Source organism: Macaca fascicularis, chromosome 20 (genome assembly GCF_037993035.2).
Source record: "Macaca fascicularis isolate 582-1 chromosome 20, T2T-MFA8v1.1".
NCBI classification, from domain to species: domain Eukaryota; kingdom Metazoa; phylum Chordata; class Mammalia; order Primates; family Cercopithecidae; genus Macaca; species Macaca fascicularis.
The window spans coordinates 3,816,203-3,836,007 of NC_088394.1; the positions used below are offsets into that span (position 1 = coordinate 3,816,203).

Consider the following 19,805-nt stretch of genomic DNA (forward strand, 5'->3'; position numbering starts at 1 on the left):
TCGGACTACAGGCGGCACACGCCACCGCGCCCAGCTAATTTATGTTTTGTACAGACAGGGTCTTGCTATATTGCCCAGGCGTCTCGAACTCTGGGGCTCAAGCGATCCGCCCACCTTGGCCTCGCACTGCGCTGGGATTACCGGCTTGAGCCACCGCGCCCGGCCAGATAATATTATTTTTATGTTGTTATGATTTTTTTTGTTGTTTTTTGTAAAGAGTCTAGCTCTGTCGCCCAGGCTGGAGTGCAGTGGCGCGATCTCTGCTCGCTGCAAGCTCCGCCTTCCGGGTTCACGCCATTCTCCTGCCTCAGCCTCCCAAGTAGCTGGGACTATAGGCGCCCACCACCACGCCTGACTAATTTTTTGTATTTTTAGTAGAGATGGGGTTTCACCATGTTAGCCAGGATGGTCTCGATCTCCTGACCTCTGATCCGCCCGCCTCAGCCTCCCAAAGTGCTGGGATTACAGGCCTGAAACACAGCGCCCGGCCTATTTTGATTTTTTGAGATGGGGGCCCTTTCTGTCGCCCAGTCTGGAGTGAAATGGCGCTATCTCAGCTGACTGCAACCTCCGTCTCCCGGGTTCCAGCAATTCTTCTGCCTCAGTCTCCCAAGTAGCTGAGATTACAGGTGCCCACCATCACGCCCAGCTAATTTCTTTCTTTTTTTATTTTTGGTTTTAGTAAAGACGGGGTTTCACCATGTTGGCCAGGCTGGTCTCGAACTCCTGACCTCAGGTTTAATTGTTATACCCCCAGGGGCCTTAAGAAAGCTGCAGTGGCCAGGCTAGTCTGGGCAACATAGTGAGACCCTGGTCTCTACAAAAAATACAAAAATTAGTCGTGTGTGCTGGTGCAGTGCCTGTGGTCCCTACTTGGGAGGCTGAGGTGGAAGACTCGAGCCCAGAGAGCCGTGATCATACCACTGCACTCCAGGCTGAACAAGAGGAAGACGCGATCTCAAGGGGAGGAAAAAAAAAGGAAGCTGCAGTGATCTCTGCATGGATTGTTCATGTGTCTGATTTTATTTATTTATTTATTTATTTATTTATTTATTTGAGAAGGACTCTCTATCGCCCAGGCTGGAGTGTAGTGGCGCCATCTCGGCTCACTGCAACTTCCGCCTCCCGGGTTCAAGCGATTCTCCTGCCTCAGCCTCTTGAGTAACTAGGATTACAGGCGCGCGTTGCCACGCCCGGCTAATTTTTGTATTTTGAGTAGAGACGGCGTTTCATCACGTTGGTCAGGCTGCTCTCGAACTCCTGACCTCCTAATCCGCCTGCCTCAGCCTCCCAAATTGATGGGATTAAAGGCGTGAGCCACCGCGCCCGGCCGTTCATGTCTGATTTCTTTTTTTTTTTTTTTTTTTTTTTTTTGAGACGGAGTCTCGCTCTGTCGCCGGGGCTGGAGCGCAGTGGCCGGATCTCAGCTCACTGCAAGCTCCGCCTCCCGGGTTTACGCCATTCTCCTGCCTCAGCCTCCTGTGTAGCTGGGACTACAGGCGCCCGCCACCTCGCCCGGCTAGTTTTTTGTATTTTTAGTAGAGACGGGGTTTCACCGTGTTAGCCAGGATGGTCTCGATCTCCTGACCTCGTGATCCGCCCGTCTCGGCCTCCCAAAGTGCTGGGATTACAGGCTTGAGCCACCGCGCCCGGCCTCATGTCTGATTTCTATATGAGATGCCGAAGAGAGCACTCGTGTCTGATTTTTTATTTCCCCACCCCACGCGCGCTGGACTAGATCACCTGCTGGGCAAGGGAGGGGTCTGCGTCCCTGCGGGGTCCTGGCAGCTCCCGCACCAGGACTTTGTTGAATGAATGACTGAACTGAGCGGGCCCCGCGGGGCGGGGCGTCCCGCAGCCAAACTCAAGGCGGGCGGAGGCGAGAGCTCCGCCCCGGAAGGCGGGGGCGGGGGCGGGGCGGCGGCCGTGGGTCCCTGCCGGCCGGCGGCTGGCGCAGACAGCGGCGGGTGCGGGACGTGCACTATGGCTCGGGGTTCGCTGCGCCGGTTGCTGCGGCTCCTCGTGCTGGGGCTCTGGCTGGCGTTGCTGCGCTCCGTGGCTGGGGAGCAAGCGCCAGGTACGCGGGACTTGGGGGTCGGAGAACCCCAATCCGGGGCTCGGGAGCCGGATTGGGTGCCTGGAGAACAGCGCGGAACTGGGGGAACAGGCGGATGTGGGTATCTGGGTTCAGGTGGCCTTCTAACAGCTCGCTCCCGGCTGTGGGAACTTCCATCACTCTCCAAGTTTCATTCACAATCCGGGCCTCAGTTTCTCCCACCGTCCAATTGGGGTTGGGGTGGGTTCTTCGGTTCCGAAAGTCCGAAAGTACTTGGAAGTGGAGAGAGAAAGTAAGTGAGGGCGGGATGTTTAGTCTAGGAAGGGGCACGCCCCCAGCCTGGTCAGTACAGGGTCTAACTAGCCCCAGTGACCGACGAGTTGGGGAGGCCGTCGAGAGGCACTAGGGTCTGTGCCCTCTATACCATGTGGGGTGCCCCCTTCCATCCGGTGACTTCAGTGCCCAGCTATGCGGGGGGAGGGACCGGGGTCGGGCCCGGTGCCCAGGAGTGAGTCACTCGCCGGCGGCAGGGGGGTTGTGGGGACCTGACCCCCCCCCACCCCCAGCGTCCCGCGCTACGCCCTCCCTCCCGGAGCTGCCGTGTCCCGGTCGGGCCGTGCGGTCACCTGTGAGGAATGCGCGGGGAGGGCGCCAGTGACTCACGTTATTCGAGCCGGCCGACCCTGACCTCAGACCCCAGAATAGCCGAGTCCCGCCCCCAGCCTCTGACCCGAGGCCCCCTCCCCAGGCACCGCCCCCTGCTCCCACGGCAGTTCCTGGAGCGCGGACCTGGACAAGTGCATGGACTGCGCGTCTTGCAGGGCGCGACCGCACAGCGACTTCTGCCTGGGCTGTGAGTGGGGGCCAGGGCCAGTGGCCAGCGGACCCCAGACTGGGAGAGAGGGTGGCTGGTGCGGAGAGGGGGGCCGAGAGCTTTGCATCGGGGAAGTCAATCGGGAGAAGGTGGGAGTTGGAAGGTGGCCCGGGTCAGGGAGGAGGCCACGGTTGGGAGAAGGCTGAAGGCTCAGTCTTAGGGGGCAGGGCTGGCCTGGAGAGGGGCGAGGTCTGACTCCGAGTCCCGCCCCCAGGCTCTGCGGCACCTCCTGCCCCCTTCCGGCTGCTTTGGCCCATCCTTGGGGGCGCTCTGAGTCTGACCTTCGTGCTGGGGCTGCTTTCTGGCTTTCTGGTCTGGAGACGATGCCGCAGGAGAGAGAAGTTCACCAGTAAGTGCGCCCTGGCCTGCCCAGCCCTGTCAGCACTCGACCTTTTCTCTGCCCCTGACGACCCCAACTCTTATCTTGCAGCCCCCATAGAGGAGACCGGCGGAGAGGGCTGCCCAGCTGTGGCGCTGATCCAGTGACAATGTGCCCCCTGCCAGCCGGGGCTCGCCCACTCATCATTCATTCATCCATTCTAGAGCCAGTCTCTGCCTCCCAGACGCGGCAGGAGCCAAGCTCCTCCAACCACAAGGGGGGCGGGGGGCGGTGAATCACCTCTGAGGCCTGGGCCCAGGGTTCAGGGGAACCTTCCAAGGTGTCTGGTTGCCCTGCCTCTGGCCCCAGAACAGAAAGGGAGCCTCACGCTGGCTCACACAAAACAGCTGACACTGACTAAGGAACTGCAGCATTTGCACAGGGGGGGGGTGTCCTCCTTCCTAGAGGCCCTGGGGGCCAGGCTGACTTGGGGGGCAGACTTGACACTAGGCCCCACTCACTCAGATGTCCTGAAATTCCACCATGGGGGTCACCCTGGGGGGTTAGGGACCTATTTTTAACACTAGGGGGCTGGCCCACTAGGAGGGCTGGCCCTAAGATACCGACCCCCCCAACTCCCTAAAGAGGGGAGGAGATATTTATTTTGGGGAGAGTTTGGAGGGGAGGGAGAATTTATTAATAAAAGAATCTTTAACTTTAAATGGTTTGGAGAGGCAGTGATCCCCGACTGACTCCCCTGAGCTGGAGGGAGGGAGTGAGTCAGCCAGCCGCGGGGGCGGGGGTGAGGCTCTGACTCACACATTCTCAATGCCTGGAACTCAGCCGGCCAGGACCTGGCTGGCCCTAACAGTTTTCCAGGGAAGATCTTGAGGAGAAACCCCAGCATCCCGCACCTCTGCCCTCTCCACCATCCCCAAAAGCCCCAGGTTCTAGACTGAAGCCTTCCTTTGCTCAGCAATCTTTATTCAGTTCTTCTTGGGGGTGGGATGCCTCCCTTCCCATGCTCCCACCCCTCCCATCCCAGAGCTCCGTTGGGCTCAGTGTCCTCTGTTGAGGGAAGGTCTTGGTGCCCAGATGCCTGGTCTGCAGGAGAGGGAGGAACCTTGTCCCTTTGCAGGAGTCGCTGGTCTCTTCTGTTGTGGGGAAGAAGGAAGGTGGGAGGGGCAGTCCACCAGCACTCAGAGCTCCGTTATGTCTCCAGCTGGGGTTGCAGGGTAGGGGGGACTGGGGGTGTCCCCCAGCCTCAGCAGACGGAGGGCCTCGGGGATGAGGCTGCCAGGGTAGCGCCAGAGAAGCAGCTCAGAGCAAGGGCTTCTAGAAGAAGAAATGACTGTCAGGGCATGGGGCTAAGGCTGGCCTAGCTGAGCACCTCCCACCAGGTCCAGGTCCCCAGGGACTCCTGGGTTCCCAGCACTTTCCGAAGAGCGAAGATGAGAAACAACCCAGAGGTCAGCTAGAGCTAAAAATGGCACGATGAGGCAGGGCCTGAGGTCAGCTGCGAGGACCGCCTGTGATTCTGCAGAAGGCCTGGCCAGTGGAGGAGCCTACCTGAGTGGGGGCAGGGCTTGGGGGAAGGCCATGGGGGGGCTGCAGTAGGGGTGGTCATTGTGCAGGCTGAGTTGAGAGAAGTGGGTGGCCATGTTCTCCTCAGACAGAAAATGCTTGCGCAGAGGCTCCCTGGGGAGAGATGGGAGAGAGGCAGGCTGGGATATTGAGACAGGAGGCAGCCTGTTGGGGACCAGAGGTGACAGAGCTCTCGTTGGGAGTCCCTCCCTGCCCCCAAACTCACTGCTCCTCCTCCAGGCGCCGCTTGGTGCTCATGGGCACAGCTCCTCGGAGAGGGGAGCTGGGGAAAAAAGAGAGCCTGGTGCACCCCACCCTCTTGGCCCCTTCCCAAGGATATGCCTGCCTGAGCCTGCAGCATCAGCCAGGAGCCCCAAGCCCATTACTGTCTCAGCTGGTGCTGGTCCCCCCTCTCCTGGGCCATCCAGCAGCGTACTTCGGAAGTCTGGACCCTGAACTGCAGCCCCAATACCATCTCAGCTCACGCCTAAGCCCCACCGATTCGCCCCACCCCGTGTTCATCCTGCAGACCAGCCCTGAGCACCCAGCCAAAGCTCCTGCGGCCCTTGGTCAGGCCCACCCTGGTCCCCCACACGCACCTGGCGTCCAGGCCCCGAGTCACCCCCAAGGCGGCCCGCGGGAGGCGCTGGGCCCCACCCTGGGGGCCTCGCTCCAAGGGCTGCTGAAGGATCATTGGGTTTTGGGGTCCTGCGGGTGGGATCTGGGCGACAGGGGAGGAGTCTCTGAGGGCGTGGCCCAGCGAGGATGGGCGTGGCTTTAGGCGGGCACAGCGGCGAGGTTCTGCGCGGGCGCCGAAGAAGGGCGGCGCGTGGCGGAAGGCAGGCTTGCTCCTCGGGGTGGGGGAGGGTATCCGGCTTAGCGGGGCTGCGGTGGACACCACTTCTTAATGTCGGGGGTCTTCGCGGCGCTCACCTCGGCTCCTGGGGTTCAGGACGGTACGCAGCAGCCCCCTTCGCGCCGAAGGCAGTAGGGCGCCACGGAGAGGAACCGCTGTAGGCACGTAAGGCCTCGTGAAGTTGCGTCGCACGCGAAGCACTCTGGGACTTGTAGTTCTGGAGATGGAGCGAGCTGTGCCGCTCGCGGTACCGCTGGGTCAGGTGAGACGGACGTGGGGCGCGTTGCCTTCTGGGATTTGTAGTCCATTCATGGCTGGGACGGGGCGGGCAGGGAATTGTGCCCTTTGAGTCCTATTTTGCCTGGGCTATTTGTGGAACTCAGACGCTGACCGGGGGGCGGGAGAGTAACCCAGAAGTGCCTCAGGGGCTTAACGCAAGTCAGAGAGTAGGGATTATAAATCAGTACGTTTTTCTATGTTGGGGTAGTAGAGCCACCCCTATTTTTTTTTTTAATTTTCTAGTTCCTGCAAAGCACTTTTTTTTTTTTTGAGACGGAGTCTCACTCTGTCAACTAGGCTAGAGTGTAGTGGCACGATCTCAGCTCACTGCAACTTCCGCCTCCTGGGTTCAAGCGATTCTCCTGCCTCAGTTTCCTGAGTAGCTGGGACTACAGGCGTGTGCCACCATGCCCAGCTAATTTTGTGTTTTTAGTAGATACAGGGTTTCACCGTGTTGACCAGGCTGGTCTCGAACTCCTGACCTCAGGTGATCCTCCCGCCTCAGCCTCCCAAAGTGCTGGGATTACAGGTGTGAGTCACCATGCCTGGCCACATTTTTTTTTTTTTTTTTTGAGACAGAGTCTTGCTCTGTGCCCCAGGCTGGAGTGCAGTGGCGCGATCTCGGCTCACTGCAAGCTCCACTCCCCCGGGTTCACGCCATTCTCCTGCCTCAGCCTCCCGAGTAGCTGGGACTACAGGCGCCCACCACCTCGCCCGGCTAATTTTCTTGTATTTTTAGTAGAGACGGGGTTTCACCGTGTTAGCCAGGATGGTCTCGATCTCCTGACCTCGTGATCCGCCCGTCTCGGCCTCCCAAAGTGCTGGGATTACAGGCTTGAGCCACCGCGCCCGGCCATTTTTTTTTTTGAGATGAAGTTTCACTCTTGTTGCCCAGGCTGGAGTGCAATGGCTCCATCTTGGTTCACCACAGCCTCCGCCTCCCAGATTCAAGCAGTTCTCCTGCCTCAGTCTCCCAAGTAGCTGAGATTACAGGCATGCGCCACCACTCCCAGCTCATTTTGTATTTTTATTTTTTTTTATTTTTTTTATTTTTTTTATTTTTTATTTATTTTTTTTTTTTTTTGAGACGGAGTCTCGCTGTGTCTCCCAGGCTGGAGTGCAGTGGCGTGATCTCGGCTCACTGCAAGCTCCGCCTCCCGGGTTCACGCCATTCTCCCGCCTCAGCCTCCCAAGTAGCTGAGACTACAGGCGCCCGCCACCACGCCCGGCTAGTTTTTTGTATTTTTAGTAGAGACGGGGTTTCACCATGTTAGCCAGGATAGTCTCGATCTCCTGACCTCGTGATCCACCCGCCTCGGCCTCCCAAAGTGCTGGGATTACAGGCTTGAGCCACCGCGCCCGGCCTCATTTTGTATTTTTAGTAGAGATGGGTTTCTCCATGTTGGTCAGGCTGGTCTGGAACTCCAGACCTCAGGTGATCCGCCCACCTCGGCCTCCCAAAGTGCTGGGATTACAGGCGTGAGCCACTGCGCCCGGCCCCACATTTTTAAATTTTTTGTTGAGACGGAGTCTCACTATTTTGACCAGGCTGCTCTCGAACTCCTGGCCTCCCCAAGCAGTGGATGACAGGCATGAGCCACCACACCCGGCTTCAGCACTGAGTGACAGCCCCATGGAAAGCTCTTGTCTATACACTAGCTCATCTAATGGTGATGGAATCTTCTGTGAGCTCCACTTGACAGTTGAGGAAGCTGGTAGGAGAGTGCTGGGTGCTTGCTCAGAGGTCCCTGAGGCATCACCTCGACTCGCCCCTTCTTCAGTGTCTTCTTGGAGCCGCCCATGGGACTGCATGGGCAAGTGCTGGCTTGGGGCCGGGCCGCCTCAAAAGAGGGCTGAGAAGTCAGGACAGTGGGAAGCCTGGCAGGTGTTGGGGGAAGCAGGAAGGAGTCTGTGGCTGGGAGGTTTCATACATCCCAGGCAGGCCTCATCCAGTTCTTCCCTGCAGACAGAGGTGTTCCAGGCCTTGCAGCGGCTCCATATGACCATCTTCTCCCAGAGTGTCTCACCGTGTGGGAAGTTTCTGGCGGCTGGCAACAATTATGGGCAGATTGCCATCTTCAGGTACCCTCTGCCGCTGTCCACCCATTAGCCCTGGCACTTGGCCCTCATGGGACGGATGTCCCTGTTTCTGACTCCTGGGTCCCCTCCGCTGTCCCCTGCAGCTTGTCCGCTGCTTTGAGCTCCGAAGCCAAAGAGGAAAGTAAGAAGCCGGTGGTGACTTTCCAAGGTGGGTATAGCTGTGGAGTCTGGCTTCGGGACTTTGGGTGGAATTGGTCAACTCAGTTCTGCATTTCTCTTTAGCCCATGATGGGCCTGTCTATAGCATGGTCTCCACCGATCGACATCTGCTTAGTGCTGGGGATGGGGAGGTGAAGGCCTGGCTTTGGGCGGAGATGCTCAAGAAGGTAAGGAGTTGAGCTCGGGAAAGGGCTGGGGTGCCGGGACCCAGAGAGAGCCTTTGAGGTCAACTGGTATTTTCCCTTTTGAAGGGGTGTAAGGAGCTGTGGCATCGGCAGCCTCCATACAGGTGAGCCAGGGCCACATGGATAGAGGGGGCATCGGGGTGAAGTGACTTCCTCACTGACCCTGCCTTTCCTTCCCCAGGACCAGCCTGGAAGTGCCCGAGATCAATGCTCTGCTGCTGGTCCCCAAGGTCTGAGCCCCATGTGACTGTTCTTGTCCAAACTTTGATCCTTCACCCTCTGCCTACCCTGATTTGACATTGACTTCCTGCCTCACCCTGCTCCCTCCACAGGAGAACTCTCTCATCCTGGCTGGGGGAGACTGTCAGTTGCACACTATGGACCTTGAAACTGGGACTTTCACGGTGAGCAGGGTCTTGGAGCCCTAGAGCAGGTCCAGGCCAGGGAGAGGCACTCTTCCTAGGTCTCCTCCTGATATCGCCCCTCTACATGCAGCGGGTCCTCCGGGGCCACACAGACTACATCCATTGCCTGGCACTGCGGGAAAGGAGCCCAGAGGTGCTGTCAGGTGGCGAGGACGGAGCTGTTCGACTTTGGGGTAAGGAGGTGGCTGGCTGGAGGGCAAGATGGCAGTGAAGGAGGCTGAGGTGAATGGGGCACCACTCACAGTTCTTTCCCCGCAGACCTGCGCACAGCCAAGGAGGTCCAGACGATCGAGGTCTATAAGCACGAGGTGAGGGTCTGTCCATGGCCATTGTCCTCTTCCCCTCCCGCTCCTTGAATTCTGCATGTCTTCACCTCTTTCCCTCCCCCGCCGCCCAGGAGTGCTCAAGGCCCCACAATGGACGCTGGATCGGATGCTTGGCAACTGATTCCGACTGGATGGTGAGCTGGGCAGACTGTGGGATTGGATGGCAGCTCCGGGCCCTGTCAGCTGTGGGCCTGTAATTCACAGCTGGGGACTCCCACCTTTCTGTCCAGGTCTGTGGAGGGGGCCCAGCCCTCACCCTCTGGCACCTCCGATCCTCCACACCTACCACTGTCTTCCCCATCCGGGCGCCACAGAAGCATGTCACCTTCTACCAGGACCTGGTGAGTCCCTCTCTCTCACTTCTGCCACCCCAACTGACTCTTCCCTTCAGTCGTGACCCCCGAGCACCTTCCCTGTCCTCTGCAGATTCTGTCGGCTGGCCAGGGCCGCTGTGTCAACCAGTGGCAGCTGAGCGGGGAGCTGAAGGCCCAGGTGCCTGGCTCCTCCCCAGGGCTGCTCAGCCTCAGCCTCAACCAGCAGCCCGCCGCGCCCGAGTGCAAGGTGGGTCTGGCAGGGGCCATGGGGTGGCTGGGAGGCAGGGGTGTGGGCAGGCCAGTCATGCCCCTCTTTCCTCCAGGTCCTGACAGCTGCAGGTAACAGCTGCCGGGTGGATGTCTTCACCAACCTGGGCTACCGAGCCTTCTCCCTGTCCTTCTGACCTCCGACGACACCCCCAGCCAGCCCAGGGTTTTAGAGTGTTTTTCATTTTCTTTTTTACAATAAAGTTTCAGGCTTTTTTTCCATGCTCTTTCTTTCCACGAATGGAGGCTAAATCGGTGGAGTGATTTATATATTACTCTGTCCCATCTTGATACATAAATACCCAGCCCCATCCCTGCCCTAGAAAAGATAGACCTATATTGATTCGGAAAATAGCTCTGTTCACCTGCCCCTGCCACCCACTAGGGGCTCCTGCCCCACAAAGCTGGCCCCTGCTCCGGATGAGCCCCTGCTCCCGATGAGCCCTTGCCCAGCATCCTGGGGTGGGGAGGGCATCATCTCCTTTTGGAAGATAATCCAGGCCCTGTCACTTAATTGGCCAGAAGAGGAAAGTGAGCCCCTAAGCGGGCAAGGGCAGCCCCTGGGCCCAGCCGTCAGGTCCTTCGGAAGAGGTTGCTGAGAAAGCCACCGGCGGGCCCGGGGCCCAGGCGCAGCGAGAAGCGGGGCGCGGCACGGCGCGGGGTCGACGACGACGCGGCGGCGTTCAGTTCCTTCTGGCGCTGTGAGCGCAGCTGCTGCCCGATCACCACCTGCATGTCGTCCTGCGGGAGGCCGTGGTCGGCTCAGCACCGGTCCCGCCCCCTGCCCTCCTCCGCACACGGACCCCGCCCCTCACCTGCCAGGCCTCCAGCTCCTGCGTGAGCGCCACCTTCTGGCGGATGGCGCGCAGCAGCTCCCGGTACAGGGAGTCTCGCTCCAGCGAGACGCGGTTGAGCTCCAGGGACAGCTCCAGGGCCCTAGGCGGGGAGGGGCGGACGACGCGTTTGAGGGCGCTAGGGCTTCAGGGAGCCGGGGTGGCGGGGGAATTCTGGACCCGAACGGGAGGAGGGCTGCCAACACCTAGCTCAAGGAGGTCAGTGGGCCCCTGGGTGGGAGTGGGGATCATTATAACCCGTATCAGAAGAGGAATCAGGAGCCCAGGAGGGCCCAGAGGGCGCTGTGGTGGTGGTGGATGGCTTGAGGCTTACTTGTTCACGGCCTCGTCCCGGTCTGAGAGGGCACTGTGCAGGGCCTCCCCAGGGTCTTCCTGCGCCCGCAGCTCCTTCTGCCTCTGCAGCTCTTCCCGCAGGGACTGCAGCTCTGCCTGCTGCAGCGAGATCTGTGAGCAGAGGAGGGGCCGTGCGGCAGATGAGCCAATGGGCCTTTCAGTCCCTGCTTCTCCCAGCAGCCCCGACTCTGGCTTTCCCCAGCCCTCCTCTGCCTGCGACAGACACCCCAGGCAGCTGTAGCCCTGTGCTGGAGACTCCAAGATGAGCCCTCTGAGACCCTCAGGCTGGTGCAGGGTGGGGTGGAGCAGGGCTAGTGGGAGTGGTATAACCCTGCAGGAGGGATGCAGGGAGAAGCAGTGGAAGTGGAACTAAGCGGGGAGGTGCTGTCTAGGAAGTCTTCCTGGAGGAGGTGGCATGCAGGCTGGCTCTTGAAGTAAGTTTGTTGAGATGAAGACCGATCCAGGTATAGGGGAGCTTAGTGGGCAAAGGCTGGGAAGTGGACATGGGAGACAGAAACTGACAGCTAGAGGGGCCCTGCATCCAGCACAGTGCCCTCTCCCCCACCTCATCTTGCAGCTTGGCCACTTCCGCCTCCTCCTCCTCCAGTATCTCCGCTGGGCTGAGGGATGTTCGCTTCTTGGGGGGCTCTAAGCTCTCTTCCGGGGGTGAAGGCTGGGGACTGGATACCTCTCGGGTCTTTGGGGACCGGGTGGTCTGTGGGCCAAAGAAATGGGTTAGTGGTGTGGAGTCTATTAGGGAAAGGAGGAAAGGCGGAGCCTGCGACCCTCTCGATGGCACAGGTAAGGGGGCTGAGGGCCCACGAGCTCACCGGGGTGTCTCCGCGTGCTTCGGCGCTCTGGCCCTGGTCGCCGTCCTCGAGGCTGTGGGCCAGTTCTGACTGCAACGAAGCACCCGACACGTCGGCGTCCTGGAGGCGTGACTCCTCCTCCAGTTCGGAGACGCGCCGCTGCAGCCTCCGCAGCGCGCTCAGCGCCTCCTCGGCCTCGGACCGTGCGCGTTCCAGCTGTGGACGGTCCCGCAGACGGAAGCGCAGGTGGTCAGCGGGACGCACCCAGCGCCGGCATCCCGCGGCAGGTCCACGCGGGGGCGCCGTGGAGGGCCCCGCACCCCATCGGCCCAGGCTGTTCCCGTTCCTGGATCGCTGGGAGCCTTGGGCCATGCACCTCCCTCAGCAGACACACAATTTCCTCGCCTATAAAGCAGGGCCCCACCTCGAAGAGCCCTATTCCCTCCCCTGCGCAGTCTACCTCCTCATTCACTAATTGTTTCATGCAGCATTTATCGGTGCTACTGAGGCTGCTTGTCCCACAGTAGCAAAAAGGGGCACTGGGATGTGAAGGCAGGCAAGCTGACCCCAAAGTGCAGACTCCTTTGATCTCTAACATCAGACCCCGCGTCCTCTTTTCATTTCTTTTTCTCCATCTCCATTGCCCAGCCATGGTCTAGGGGCTGTCATTCCTGGCCTGAGCTCTGGCATCAGCCCCCTCCCTGCCCTTTCAGCTGCCAGGCTCTGATGTATTCTAAGAGCATGCCTCCCCTGCTTAACAGCCTTCCATGGCTCCCACTTGCCCATGGGCTAATGCCCATGCTCTTGTGGGCCAGCCTCTGGACCTCCCAGTGATCCAGCTCTGGCCTCATCTCCCAGAAAACCCTGAAGCCATTGCTAAGGGTCCAGGCAGTTGTATCCCCTAGCCCTGCAGGTCACCTCCAGGTTGTGCTCCCGCCTCTCCCGCCTCAGCAGCAGCAACTCCTCGTGCGTGGTCTGCAGTCGGCCCTGGCCCTTCTCCACCTCCTCACGCAGGCCTCGGATCTGGGCCTCCAGGTCCTGCCGGCGGCTCTGCAGCATCTGGTTCTGGGGAAAGGCCTGAGAGCTGGGGAGGGGGGCAGCCCCCTCCCAGCCCCTGGCCCGGCTTTTTTGTCTCAGACAATCCCCCAGCCCCAGCTGAAACTCACTTCCCCCTGCAGACTCTCCAGCCGCGTCCTCAGCTCTGCCCCAGCCAGTGCCTGAGCCTGGCACTGTCCCCGAAGGGTGTCCAGTTCCCTCTGAAGTTCCTGCTCAGTCTGGGAGGCCTGAGGAGGTAGAAAGGGGGGCAGAGGAGCCTCAGCACCATGCCCAATGCACCCACTCCCCACTGGGGACCAAGGCGTCCTCCTCCACCTTGTCCACCTGAGCCAGCTGCTGGCTGAGCCGGAGGTTCTGCTCGCTGAGCTCGCTGAGGGCCCGTGCCCGTTCTCGCCCACTGTCCTGCTGCTCCGAGCGCTGCTCCCCGAGCTTGGCCCGCAGGGCCTCCACGTCCCCCTCCAGCTCCACGGCCCTGGCCTCCCACTCGGCTCCTCGGGCTGCCAGGCCTCGCCGGAGCTCATGGTTCTCCTGCTGGAGCCGCTGTAGGGGCCAAGGCAGAGGGACAGAGGCAGAGAGGCACCGATGAGACTGGACAGGCACAGAGAGATGGGGATGGAGGGACAGACACCTAGGGAGAAAGCCTAAGGGGGCCTTGTGTCCAAGATAGACACAAAAGCAAGGGAGAATGAGGGAGGAAGAATGAGCAAGACCCAGAGATTTAGAGGGAAGGTTCCGGGCAGACAGGACGCGTGGGCCCAGGGCAAGGGTGGGGATGGGGCTCTCTGATGACCACTCACCTCCAGCTGTTGCCTGGGCTTCTGGACCCGAGGTCGCAAGCGCCGTTTTTGGCGCCTGAGTCTGGCAGAGTTCAAACCCCGGCCCATGGCAGCACACACCTGCTGTGTCCCAGGGGCTCTGGAGGCCTGGACTCTGCCCAGCCCCCTCCCCAGCTCCTGCTAGCCAGTTCCCTCTAATTAACCCTGGTCAGCCCCGCCCCGGCCCCAAAACTTGTCTGACCAGCGGGGGAACACCCTGGCACACCCAGATGCCCAGCGTGGGGAAGCAGATGAGTCGGGGGTTAACCTCTGGCCCACTCTCTCTAGGCCCTCAAAGCGGGATGGGCTTGGACGAAGGTGACAATTGTCACAGCTACTGCAGTGACTGGCAGGTACCCTGCATTAGGGGTTTATCTGCATTACTTCATTTCATCCACTAGAGGGAGAATCACTAATGTCCTGGGTTTAGATGAAACTGAAGCTCATAGTTGCTAAGTGCCTTGCCTAAGGACACACAGTCATTTATTTTTGTTTTTATTATTTATTATTATTTTGTTGAGACAGATCTTCACTCTTTTGCCCAGGCTGGAGTGCAGTGGAACAATCTCGGCCCATGGCAATGTCCGCCTCCCAAGTTCAAGAGATCCTCCTGCCTCAGCCTCCCAAGTAGCTAAGATTACAGGTGTGCACCACCTTGCCTGGCAAATTTTTTTTTTGTTTTCTTAGTAGGGATGGGGTTTCACCATGTTGGCCAGGCTGGTCTTGAACTCCTGGTCTCAAACAATCCACCCTCCTGGGCCTCCCAAAGTGCTGGGATTACCAGCGTGAGCCACCATGCCCACACAATAACTTCACAAAGCAGGGATGCCAACTCAGGCAGCAGAACTTTTAACCAAATCCTGTAGGGACAATACAGCTTCAGGATTAAGCTGTCAAGTTCAAGGTCACATTGTCCTGGCTGATATTCAGCTCTGCTGATGCCTTGTGGCCTGGACACAATATCTCTAAGTCCATTCACCCACACTACTATCAATCCTCCCATATTTCCTGAGCTCCGCTTGCTCTGGGGTCTGCTGTCAGCGGCACATGAGACCACCAAGTTCACTGCTTCAAGTAGCTTAGAGTCCAGAGGGCATGGACACATGCCGGAGCCAGGTAATTTCAGGGGGACAGTAAGGGCTGCAAAGAGACCCAGGAAGTGATGGAGAGTAAGGAGTGGGGTGGGGGTGGAGGGTCCTTCAAGGAGGATGTCGTGTTTGAGTTGACTTCTGCAGGACAAGAAGAGCCACCAGAAAGAAGGCTAGGCATTAAGGGACAGCAAGTGCAAAGTTCCTGAGGGAACAAGCGTGAGTTCTTGGAGGAACTGAAAAGAGCCCTCATTGTCGGGGAGAGGGTGGATCGGCTGCCCTTCTTGGAGGAAGGGAGAAAGGGGTGGTGTTGCTGTGGTGAGGTCAGGGAGGAGCCCAGCTCGCTGGGACTTTTAGGCTCTGGGGAAGAGTTTCGGTTTCATTCTAAGTGTGAGGGGGAGATTCTGGTTGAGGAGTGAAATGATGTGATTTGCAGCTTTTGAAAATTCCGGGCTGTCCCTTAGAGAATGGGCTCCAGGGGTCAAAGGTGGAAGCTGGGGGCTGGGCGCAGTGGCTCATACCTATAATCCCAGCACTTTTGCAGGTTGAGGCAAGTGGATCACCTGAGGTCAGGAAGTCGAGACCAGCCTGGCCAACATGGTAAAAACCCGTCTCTACTAAAAATACAAAAATTATCTGGGCTTGGTGGCACACACCTGTAATCCCAGCTACTCGGGAGGCTGAGGTGAGAGAATCACTTGAACCCGGGAAGCAGAGGTTGCAGTGAGTTGAGATCGCACCACTGCACTCCAGCCCGGGCAACAGAGTGAGACTCCATCTAAAAAATAATAATAATAAAAGAGTGGAAGCTGGGGACTCAGGAGCAGGTGGCTGGAGTGTCTGGGGCAGAGGTGATGGAGGCTGTGATCTGTGATCAGCTTGGAGGCTGCAGAGCCAACAAGTGGGTGGTTGGAGTCTAGTCTAGAAGAATCAAAAGGGCTTGTGGATATTGGGGGGAGTTTGTACATTCAAGAAAGTTTGAGCGCATTGACTCACACCTGTAATCCCAACACTTTGGGAGGCTGAGGCAGGTGGTTTGGTTGAGCCCGGGAGTTTGAGACCAGCCTGGGCAACATGGTGAGACCCCATCTCTACAACAAATGCAAAAATTAGCCAGGTATGGTGGTGCATGTGTGCCTGTAGTCCCAACTACTCAGGAGGCTGAGATGGGAGGATTGCTTGAGCTCATGAGGTTGAGGTTCCAGTGAGCTATGATTGCACCACTGCACTACAGCCTGGGTGACAGAGGGAGCCCGTGTCTCGCCAAAAAAAAAAAAAAAAAAAAAAAAAAAGGCCAAGGAGGTGCACAGGCCCTGGTCCTCAAGTAGGAAGGCAAGGATGGGGACAGCAGGTGATGTGGGCATGGAATCGAGGGTGTGGAATCAAGTGCCACTTGTGTTGAGATGCCCACTAGGTGGCCTGGTGGAGAGAGTTAGCTACCCAGGTCAGGCTCAGGGCAGTGGTTGGGGCCAGTGCAGCAGATGAAGGAGGGTGTTCAGGAGACCAGATGTGAGCCCCAGAGCAAGAATTTGGCCAAAAATAGAACCTGGGTAGAGGGAACTGTTCCTGCCTCATTGGGCTGGGCAAGAATCAATGGAGAGTCATGGAAAGCACTCAGCCCAGTGCCAGGCAGGGTGTAGACACCCATGACTGTTGCCTGGTGTTCTGTGATACTGCTGAGGAGCTAGACACAAGATCCAGAGAGGGCCAGCAGCTGACCCAGGGTCACACAGCTGGACAAGGGTCTGAACCCAGTTTTTTATTTTTTATTTTTTATTTATTTTTTATTTTTTTTGAGACGGAGTCTCACTCTGTCACCCAGGCTGGAGAGCAGTGGCATGATCTTGGCTCATAGCAACCTCTGCCTCCCAGGTTCAAGTGATTCTCCTGCCTCAGTCTCCCAAGTAGCCGGGACTACAGGTACACCCCATCATGCCTGGCTAATTTTTTTTTGTATTTTTAGTAGAGACGGGGTTTCACCATGTTGGCCAGGCTGGTCTCGAACTCCTGACCTCAAGTGATCCTGCCACCTCAGCCTCCCAAAGTGCTGGGATTACAGGTGTGAGCCACCATGCCTGGCCTGAGAATTCACGCCTTTTTTCCTTTCCCTTCCCTTCCTTTCCTTTCTTTTTTTTCTTTCTTTTCTTTTCCCTCCCTCCCTCCCTCCATCCATCCATCCCTCCCTCCCTCCCTCCCTCCCTCCCTCCCTTCCTTCCTTCCTTCTTTTTTTTTTTCAGGATCTTACTCTGTCATCCAAGCTGTAGTGCAGTGAATCATAGCTTACTGCAGCCTCAAACTCTAAAATTCCTGGGATCAAGTGATCCCCCTGCCTCGGCCTCCTGAGTAGCTGAGACTACAGGTGCCACCACCACATCCAGCTAATTTTCTTATTTTTTGTAGAGACAGAGTCTCGCTATGTTGCCCAGGCTGATCTTGAACACTGGGCTAGTGATCTTCCTGCCTTGGCCTCCCAAAGTGCTGGGATTACAGGTGTGAGGTACTGTGCCCGGCACCCAGAGTTCCTGTTATTTACCACTAGGCAACACTGCCAGGGGGACTGGGCCCAGCTCTGATCTGTTCCAATGTCCTCCCCCTGCCCCGCTGTCCTCCCCGGCTCCTCTCTCCGTCCTGTGCCTGACCCCCTTCCCTTGTCCTCTCCAGGCCCACCCATCCTCCTCTGCCCACCCGGCCACCCACCCAGTCCAGTGCTAGCTCACTTCCTCACGCTCCAAGTGCTGGGCGCTCAGCGTCTCCAGCTGCCGCCGCAGCTCCTCATTTCGCTCCAGAAGCATCTTGCCGAGCTCCGCCGCCAATAGCAGGTCTTTCTCCTTCTGCTGCAGCTGCAAGGCTAGGTCCTCGGGCTCCTCAGGCCCTGGGCCCCCTCCCAGGAATGAGTCCCTCCGCTCCAGCACAAAGGGGAAGAAGCCCTCGTCGCCGCTGGGAGAGGCGCCCCCCGAGAGCAGCCCCGACGGGAAGCTGGGCCCATCTGGAGAATTCATGTCACCTGCAGCATCTGCGGGGACAGGTGACTGCGGGACACTCTACTCTGCAGTCTGACAGGGGCTCACCCTCCGCCCAACACCTGGCCCTCCAGGAATTCTCCACCTGCTGCCAGCCTGCCAGGTCCTGCAGCCAGGGCTTCCTGAGCCACGAAGGGTTAATGACCTGTGTTTTGGCCACCCAGTTCCGTTAATGTCCCTGGGGTAAACTGAGGCAGCAAGCAGAAGGAAATGACCTGCCCAGCCTTTGGCCTCTGCTAGACAATCTCTGTCCCCAGGAAAGTTCATTCCAGTGCTCCAGGGCCACAGGCCACCTCCGCTCCCTCTCCCCTCTCTTCCCAGAACCTAGCAGTTTGGCTCCTAGCCCCTTGCCATCTGAGACAGTTCCCAGAACCCAGGTTCTCAGGGACTCAGCAGTTGGTGTTGAGCCCAGCCCCTTCTCCTCCCAGGAATGCAGGACCCTAAGACTTGGGAACTGAGGTGTCTTCGCCCCCAGGAATCCAGCTCCCTTCCCTACCAGAAGCCCGGATCCCGGCTGCTGACCTCCCAGCTCTCTGGCACTCATTCTCCTGTTACCTCCTGAGCAGGTGCTTTGACTCCACCCTCCAGACTCAGAGGTCCCCACCTCCAATGTCCCCCACCAAGGATTCCCACCTCAGTCCCCACTTTCCACAGGACTCAGGCATTCATGTCCCCACCCCTCCGGAGTCAGGAGTCCTGACCCTCAACCCCCCAGTTTCCCAGGGCCCTGGCGTAGGGCCCAGGACAGGGCGAGGTAACAGGTTGTGCCGGCCGCCCGACTGCAGCGCGGCTCGGAGTTTCTGTTTACTTCCTGGCCCGCCCCTGGGGACGGGAGCCCCGCGCTCCCCTAGGGTTGCTCAGGGGTTGGGGTTCAGGGGCTCAGGTCAGAGGGCCCGACGCACCGGGCTTACCAGCCCCGGCCCTCAGGGGGGTCTCCACCCACTAGGTGCACACACCTGTGCTCCCCCTCCTCCTCTCGCCCGATGTCCATGTGCAGTCCTGCTCGCAGGACCTGAGTGTCACCGTGGTCCTAGCCCAGCCGCCCCTAGGCCGCTCCCGAGAATCTCCCTGACTTGGCCCTCGCTGGCCCCGCTCCCCCCAACCCCTCCACCCAAGAGACCCGGACATGGAAACCTCTCCCCCTACCCTTCCGCATTTAGCTGCCCAGGTGTTGGGGCCTCCAGCCCTCCGACCCCTGGCCCCAGGTGTCGGAAGCCCGGAGAAGGGGCTGGGCTTACCCCCGACGGCTGAGTTCCTGCCGGCGCCCCCGGTTCCCCGGCGATCTCGGTTCCCCTGCCCCCGCCCTGGTTCTCCAACCTTCTCTGCCGACGCGGCCGGACAAGTCCCTCCCCAACTCGAGGGGCCCTGCCCTCGGCGTCCCCCAGACTCTCACCCGAAGCCGCCGGGCTCCCTCCGAGGTTCCCGCGGTCTCCCGTCCCCTCTTCCGGAGGCGGCTCCAGGTGTGCAGCCGACACAGGTGAAGGGGCGGGGCCGCGGGAGAGGCCGGGGCGCTCCCTAGCTGCCTGAATGGCCGGGCGGGGTCGAGGGAGAGTCGCTTCCACCTGGGTGGGGGGCACTGGCCCATCCTGCTGTGGTTGCAAATGGCCCGGCCAGTTAACTGAGCACCTACTGTGTGCAGATCCTACATTGAGGTAGCCGCCGCTTCTTTGCCGTCAGGACTGCCTTGTCCTGTGGGGGTAGGAACTCATTAGCAATGACAACAACATAGAATCTGACATCTTAAGCACTCGGCTAACTAAACTTTTTTAGTTTTTAGAGATGGGATCTTGCTCTGTCACCCAGGCTGGAGTGCAGTGGCACCATCACCGCAACCTCGTCCTCCCAGGGTCAAGTGATCTTCCCACCACAGCCTCTCCAGTAACTGGGACTATAGGTACATGCCACCATGCCCGGCTAATTTTTGTACTTTTTGTAGGGGTGGGGTTTCACTATGTTGCCCAGGCTGGTCTCAAACTCCTGGATTCAAGTAATCCTCCCGCTTCGGCCTCCCAAAGTGCTGGGATTACAGGCATGAGCCACTGCTTCTGGCCAAGTAAACTATTTTATAGGCATAACTTGTTGACCT

General features: G+C 59.0%; 5 protein-coding genes across 13 annotated transcripts; 3 read left to right on the forward strand and 2 right to left on the reverse strand.

Annotated features, from left to right (window-relative positions):
* Positions 1–1,953: 1,953 nt before the first annotated feature.
* On the forward strand, positions 1,954–3,971 carry TNFRSF12A (TNF receptor superfamily member 12A). Of its 2 annotated transcripts, XM_005591024.4 has the most exons (4): positions 1,954–2,077; positions 2,805–2,909; positions 3,145–3,279; positions 3,361–3,971. In XM_005591024.4, exons 1-4 carry the CDS (start codon positions 1,984–1,986, stop codon positions 3,414–3,416), a joined length of 390 nt encoding a protein of 129 aa, XP_005591081.3. In that variant the 5' UTR covers positions 1,954–1,983; the 3' UTR covers positions 3,417–3,971. The 2 variants fall into 2 exon arrangements, with proteins under 2 accessions (XP_005591081.3, XP_073884771.1); XM_074028670.1 differs by lacking the exon at positions 2,805–2,909.
* A 245-nt stretch (positions 3,972–4,216) lies between these two features.
* HCFC1R1 (host cell factor C1 regulator 1) lies at positions 4,217–5,556 on the reverse strand. 2 transcript variants are annotated; one of them, XM_005591029.3, is made up of 4 exons: positions 5,433–5,556; positions 5,060–5,116; positions 4,819–4,947; positions 4,217–4,584 (listed from the first exon to the last, which is right to left on the reverse strand). In XM_005591029.3, the coding sequence occupies exons 1-4, from the start codon at positions 5,525–5,527 to the stop codon at positions 4,449–4,451; spliced, it is 417 nt and encodes a 138-aa protein (XP_005591086.3). In that variant the 5' UTR covers positions 5,528–5,556; the 3' UTR covers positions 4,217–4,448. The 2 variants fall into 2 exon arrangements, with proteins under 2 accessions (XP_005591086.3, XP_005591088.3); XM_005591031.3 differs by lacking the exon at positions 5,060–5,116.
* Positions 5,557–5,628: 72 nt separating this feature from the next.
* Positions 5,629–9,961, forward strand: THOC6 (THO complex subunit 6). Of its 3 annotated transcripts, XM_065536979.1 has the most exons (14): positions 5,629–5,951; positions 7,517–7,786; positions 7,939–8,050; positions 8,152–8,216; positions 8,291–8,394; positions 8,479–8,516; positions 8,594–8,642; positions 8,745–8,816; positions 8,908–9,010; positions 9,096–9,145; positions 9,235–9,297; positions 9,394–9,504; positions 9,590–9,724; positions 9,801–9,961. In XM_065536979.1, the coding sequence occupies exons 3-14, from the start codon at positions 7,968–7,970 to the stop codon at positions 9,879–9,881; spliced, it is 954 nt and encodes a 317-aa protein (XP_065393051.1). In that variant the 5' UTR covers positions 5,629–5,951; positions 7,517–7,786; positions 7,939–7,967; the 3' UTR covers positions 9,882–9,961. The 3 variants fall into 3 exon arrangements, with proteins under 3 accessions (XP_065393051.1, XP_005591082.1, XP_065393052.1); XM_005591025.4 differs by lacking the exon at positions 7,517–7,786 and having other exon boundaries at positions 7,935–8,050; XM_065536980.1 differs by lacking the exon at positions 7,517–7,786.
* BICDL2 (BICD family like cargo adaptor 2) lies at positions 9,922–19,162 on the reverse strand. Of its 5 annotated transcripts, none has more exons than XM_074028658.1 (10): positions 19,113–19,162; positions 17,417–17,712; positions 13,121–13,336; positions 12,907–13,023; positions 12,659–12,805; positions 11,762–11,830; positions 11,497–11,646; positions 10,912–11,042; positions 10,560–10,680; positions 9,922–10,485 (listed from the first exon to the last, which is right to left on the reverse strand). In XM_074028658.1, the coding sequence occupies exons 2-10, from the start codon at positions 17,696–17,698 to the stop codon at positions 10,318–10,320; spliced, it is 1,401 nt and encodes a 466-aa protein (XP_073884759.1). In that variant the 5' UTR covers positions 17,699–17,712; positions 19,113–19,162; the 3' UTR covers positions 9,922–10,317. The 5 variants fall into 5 exon arrangements, with proteins under 5 accessions (XP_073884759.1, XP_005591094.3, XP_045238363.2 ...); XM_005591037.5 differs by having other exon boundaries at positions 11,762–11,956; XM_045382428.3 differs by having other exon boundaries at positions 17,417–17,728.
* Positions 18,329–18,970, forward strand: LOC107128353 (putative uncharacterized protein FLJ46214). The gene has a single exon (XM_015442615.3). The coding sequence runs from the start codon at positions 18,329–18,331 to the stop codon at positions 18,968–18,970; it is 642 nt and encodes a 213-aa protein (XP_015298101.3).
* Positions 19,163–19,805: the final 643 nt, after the last annotated feature.

Bases quoted from the DNA above. Each gene is read 5' to 3' on its own strand.
- LOC107128353 (XM_015442615.3), top strand. From the start codon at position 18,329: ATGTCCCCCACCAAGGATTCCCACCTCAGTCCCCACTTTCCACAGGAC.
- BICDL2 (XM_005591037.5), bottom strand. From the start codon at position 17,698: ATGAATTCTCCAGATGGGCCCAGCTTCCCGTCGGGGCTGCTCTCGGGG. The intron at 13,024-13,120 runs GTGGACAAGGTG...CTACCTCCTCAG, and splicing joins TCAGCCAGCAGCTGGCTCAG to GCCTCCCAGACTGAGCAGGA. The intron at 11,647-11,761 runs GTGAGCTCGTGG...TTTGGCCCACAG, and splicing joins AAGCACGCGGAGACACCCCG to ACCACCCGGTCCCCAAAGAC.
- THOC6 (XM_005591025.4), top strand. From the start codon at position 5,913: ATGGAGCGAGCTGTGCCGCTCGCGGTACCGCTGGGTCAG. The intron at 5,952-7,934 runs GTGAGACGGACG...TCTTCCCTGCAG, and splicing joins TCGCGGTACCGCTGGGTCAG to ACAGAGGTGTTCCAGGCCTT. The intron at 8,517-8,593 runs GTGAGCCAGGGC...TTCCTTCCCCAG, and splicing joins CATCGGCAGCCTCCATACAG to GACCAGCCTGGAAGTGCCCG.
- TNFRSF12A (XM_005591024.4), top strand. From the start codon at position 1,984: ATGGCTCGGGGTTCGCTGCGCCGGTTGCTGCGGCTCCTCGTGCTGGGG. The intron at 2,078-2,804 runs GTACGCGGGACT...CCCCCTCCCCAG, and splicing joins GGCTGGGGAGCAAGCGCCAG to GCACCGCCCCCTGCTCCCAC. The intron at 2,910-3,144 runs GTGAGTGGGGGC...TCCCGCCCCCAG, and splicing joins CAGCGACTTCTGCCTGGGCT to GCTCTGCGGCACCTCCTGCC.
- HCFC1R1 (XM_005591029.3), bottom strand. From the start codon at position 5,527: ATGATCCTTCAGCAGCCCTTGGAGCGAGGCCCCCAGGGTGGGGCCCAG. The intron at 5,117-5,432 runs GTGCGTGTGGGG...TTTTTTCCCCAG, and splicing joins ACTCGGGGCCTGGACGCCAG to CTCCCCTCTCCGAGGAGCTG. The intron at 4,948-5,059 runs GTGAGTTTGGGG...ATCTCTCCCCAG, and splicing joins CGGCGCCTGGAGGAGGAGCA to GGAGCCTCTGCGCAAGCATT.